This window comes from Palaemon carinicauda, chromosome 31 (assembly GCF_036898095.1).
Source record: "Palaemon carinicauda isolate YSFRI2023 chromosome 31, ASM3689809v2, whole genome shotgun sequence".
NCBI classification, from domain to species: Eukaryota; Metazoa; Arthropoda; class Malacostraca; order Decapoda; family Palaemonidae; genus Palaemon; species Palaemon carinicauda.
In genome coordinates this window covers 72,895,418-72,900,305 of record NC_090755.1, presented here as the reverse complement: position 1 = coordinate 72,900,305, position 4,888 = coordinate 72,895,418, and the positions used below count along the sequence as shown (strand labels likewise).

The following is a 4,888-nucleotide window of genomic DNA, read 5'->3' as shown; positions in this document are numbered from 1 at the left end:
CAAAAGCATTCACCTCTCTTACAGCTCCATTAACAAAAAAATTGAACAAGCAGGACGACATCACACATCCCTGTCTTGGCCCAATTCTCACTATAAACCACTCTCTTGCTTCATTCCCTATCCTAATACACTTTACTGCCCATTTATAAACTCTTAACTGGATGCAACAACCTTCTACCAATTCCATTAAACCTCATCACATTCCACATTCCTTTCCTGTTAACTTGATCATAAGCTTTCTATAGATCCATAAATGCAACATATACCTCATTACCTCTAGCTAAATATTTCTTGCATACCTACTTAACTATAAAAACCTGATCCATAAATCTCCCTACCTCTTCTATAACCCCTTGCACTTCTAAGACTGTATCATGTGTTTCTATCTTGATCCTATTAACACGCTAGGCTACCATACACACTACAAACTAATACCCATAGAATTAAAACTCGTGCACATCTCCCTTACCTTTGTATAGTGGACAAATGCATGCACACATCCAATTCACCGACCTATTTGCCAACATAAAACATATATCAAATGATCTCGCCAACCATTCTAGTACGGTCACACACATTTCCTTTAAACATCTCGGCCCTCACATCAGCCATACTGGGTGCTTTTCCTGCTCTTGCTCAATGTAGTGCTCTCTTCACTTTCTTATAATATATATCTCATTCTCGTCTCCCATCACTGGCACCTTAGCACCTGCAACAGCACTTATATCTGCCTTACTATCCACAATATTCAGCAACCTTTCAAAATATTAAGCCAACCTTTTCCTTGCCTCTTCTCCTTTCAACAACATTCCATTTTTCTTTCACTGTCTTTTCATTTCTTGATCTTCCCTTCTTTACTCTTTTCACTTGTTTCCAAAACTACAACTTGTTCTCTTCATATGGACGACCCACTCGCTAACCCCTCCTCCAATCAGCTGCCCTCTTTTCTTCAGCTACCTTAAGTTTTACTTCATTTTTTTTCTCTTTCATACTTTTTATCTTTAAATGCCCTCTTTTTCTTTTACACCTTAAACTCCTGCTGCCTTCAACAATCCTCTTATCACACACATCACTTGCTGGCCAAAAAATAATTTTTTACTAACTTCCACTCCTCTAAATAATGTTTCTCTCACTTTCAGGCTTTTATAAGCCACTTCCAACCTTTCTTGATACTCTCCTTTTACCTCTGGTTTTCCAATTCTTGTACCTTCACTCCCTCCCTTTTACATCCTCACTCTTTTGCTACAACTAAAGAATTATTAGATATACTGTTAGCCATACCCTTAAACACAAACAACTTTCAATCTTTTAAATATCCATCTTATCAACACACAATCCATTAATGCCCTTTCTAACACTTGTCCATTTGCCAATCTTACCCATGTATACTTATTTATATATCTTCTTGGAAAAAAAAAAAAAAAAGTTATCACCAGCTCTTGTTCAACACACACACACATCTAGCAGTCTCTAGGCACCCGCGTTTTCACCTAGTACACCATACTTCCCGAGGACGATGCCTACCTTCCAGCAACCCCTCTGACATTTGTCACCTAACACAATTGCATAATAAGACCATAGATAAAGTAATTTCATTTGTCTGCAAACAATTTCAATGGCTTACTGTAATTTCAGTGCACTGATTTTTTTTCTATAATTGAATCGCATGAAGCGTCAAAGCCTTTAAAACTCTCAGTTGAAAAAACTTTTTTGCAAAATTTCAAAACTGGCACCATGCTTTAAATATTAGTCAGCTTTTCTTTAGCATTGAAGTTCATGACTTAATAAATATCCAATACTTGCCTTCTCTGTAGGCACACGAGTTGTATGACGTTCGTCTTGACAGACTAATCATTCGCAACGAAGAGGAAAAGTCCTACATGTGGGTCCCGCAAAATGCCTATAGCTTGGATTTAAAACAAGATAACTTTGAGGAAAATTACTTCATCTCACATATTGTGCACCTTGACGAGTACCGCGAGATGAGGAAAGCAAAGAGCCTCTTACCGAAACCAATTGAGGCAGAAATGGACACCACAAGTTTGAAGGGGATGATGGGTGCCTGGTTTCGAATGAGGCCACCCCACGGACACAGTAAGTATGGGTGTGCCAGTCTGGACCTTACTTTGCACAGGCTAGTCGTTTATTACCTGTTGACTGGTCGGTTCAAAATGTATCTGGCGGAGGTCTACCAATCTCCCACTAGGTGTATCAGTCGTCTCGTGATGGCCAAGAAGACGGACGAAGACATCCCTTGCATATGGGAGGGTTTTGAGCTCTATAACCCCGGTGCTCCTTGGTTTGTAGTGAAGGACCTGTCAGAGGGCAGCATATCTCACAAGTTCCCACGGTTCATAAGAGACTTCCGCTCCCGTGAATTGCATCCAGTTGAGCACGAGGTTGAGGTCTTCTTCAAATTCGACCAGGCTTTCTTCCAGAAGGTTTTCACCAGGATGGACATGCTGCCTGTGTCTCACGGCCTGGCAAATTGTGGTGAAGCAGGCGTTTGTCAAAAGTACAGGTCAGGAGATCCTAAGACTTGGACATTGTGTCCATCACCCCTGTCTGTGACAGAGTCCTATGTAGAGATGGGCGAGATTGACGAGGAGTATTGGGATTGAAAAACTGTACATAACTCTCAATCTCCAGTGAAAGACTGGATGGAGATGGAAGTGAAGAAGCAAGTCAGTCTAGAATTAAAGTCTCTGTGATGATTCAAATATGAACTATGGGAAACTTATTGATCGAGTATATGATCAGTGGGCATTTATAGTAAACATCTTTGGCAAGCTAGTTCTAAGCTGCAAAAAAATTCTTAGAAAAGTATATGGTTGTATACATGTCATATCAAACATTGTGGAAATGAGAGATTTTATTATTTTAATATTGATGTAAACCCTTATTTAAACTTTTTATACTAATTCAAGTACAGTACTGTAATATTCAGACTATTTCCAAGCAAGGCTCGTTCGGAATCTTTTTAGTCAATGTACTGCATAACTTGTAGAGTACTTGATAACTGATAATAATAATATTACCGAATTATTATTTTATAATAGTTTAATTAAGGCTCCACTTTTAGATTCACCAAAAGAGATGGTTTTCTCTCATTTTATATTTATTTTGAAACTGTAAAATTGTTTATTTGTAAAGGTCTGTATATGTAATGAGCAAAGACTAAGTAAATTAAACCTTCATTCTTATACCTATTTATCACTCTTAATTCAAATAAATTCTATAGAAATTTTTGTTTCATTTTAGTCTATTTTTCAAAGAATTAGTGTGAAACGTAGGCTGCTTCGAAATAGTTCTGCAAACTTTATTATTGCAGTTACTAACATTTCCTTGTGTATTTGAACATATCCTCGTGGTTGAGGCGTTAGTTGTGTATCAGTATTGACATTAACCTAAATGCTCGAGCTAAAGCTTTATTTGTTCCCCTTCTCTATTTGGTACAAAAGTTAGTTATCCTAATGAAGCTTCTAATAATACGCACAGTTGATCTATTTCAAGTGATGAAACGGCGTGCCATGGAGATATGGCACCGACTTTAGTAGGCCTATGTGTTACTTTTGTTTTAAAAATCAGTAGTACTACAATAGTGGATTTGCTAAAACTACCTCAGCATTACACATGGTAGACACTAGAGGAATTAATCGTGAAATTATGAATAAACCATTCTTGGTTAGAACATTTAGATTAGATTTTGGGAAAAGGCTGTAAGCAATTGTAAATGTAAAAGCTATATTCATTACTAAAATAGTGTTAAAAGATTTAAATATTGCTACGCAAAATTTGAAGACCCTTTGTCACTCAGACGAAACTAGGCCTCTTGATGCTGTGGACATTGTTATTAGTTCTATAAATTCAAAGCAAATATTAAAGGAAGTGTGGCTATTGATGGACAGCATAAACCAATTTTTTGGGGAAAGGAAATATTGGCCAATAACTACCCTTATGGAAGGTAGTAAGGTAGTTAACAAACCATAACAGTGGCAGCTTCAAGAGAGTTTTAAGCTTTAGGTACGGATATCAAATATGAATGTTATGACTTGTGAACAGTGAGTGAAATATCTGTAAAATTTCAATAATGGGCAGGGTTTTGATCTGGCTGTCGAGTAAAACCTGATACTTAGGCCTGTCCATACCATTGGTTTATGCCCAACGGCAAATAATGATACCAGATCCTAATGGGTAGTGAGAATGAGGTGGTTGACGTCAGAAGCGGGAAAACCACACGAAAGGCTCTGGCAACAAAAGTGCTACCAGATGGAGTGTAGCCCACGATCTCTACTCTTTCAGATGGCAAAGACTGACGGGTAAAGAGAACAAAGCGGACACCAATGACATATAATAACTTCCCAAGAATGATAATCACTAGGAGGTACTCAAATCACTAAGAAAAGTGCATTTGGACCACTTGTCACCCTACAGGCTATCTTATAAAACATCCTTAACAACAATTCGAAAGTTAATTATTTTTGCCAACCTTATTTCTATGAACTTTAATGTTAAAAAAAACTTATCAATCTTAGAGCTAAATCGTAACCATAATATGGTTTTACAAAAACTGATTAAACCCAATTTGAGTAACAAATCCAACCAACAGAGGTAAGGACATAAAAACTTTCCTAGAATACCAAAATTTAAATACTATACTATTTACAAACTAATAAAGTTGGCAATAGGAGAAATAGCTTAAGGATCCTAAACTATGGACCTGTTTGGGGAGAGAGAGAGAGAGAGAGAGAGAGAGAGAGAGAGAGAGAGAGAGAGAGAGAGAGAGAGAGAGAGAGAGAGAGAGAGTGTAATCACTGACGTGCTATCATAATGCTGTCACCATCAGTGAGGAAAGAAGGGTCACCAAAGCACTATAATTTGAAAGTGT

At 37.5% G+C, this 4,888-nt stretch overlaps 1 protein-coding gene across 1 annotated transcript in view; it reads left to right on the top strand.

Annotated features, from left to right (window-relative positions):
- Nucleotides 1-3,244, top strand: part of LOC137624536 (uncharacterized) — a 46,503-nt gene extending 43,259 nt beyond the window's left edge. The window contains exon 7 of the mRNA XM_068355415.1: nucleotides 1,815-3,244. Within this exon, the coding sequence (XP_068211516.1) occupies nucleotides 1,815-2,621 (807 nt within the window). The 3' untranslated portion in view covers nucleotides 2,622-3,244. The remainder of the gene's footprint in view (nucleotides 1-1,814) is intronic.
- The last annotated feature ends 1,644 nt before the right edge of the window (nucleotides 3,245-4,888 follow it).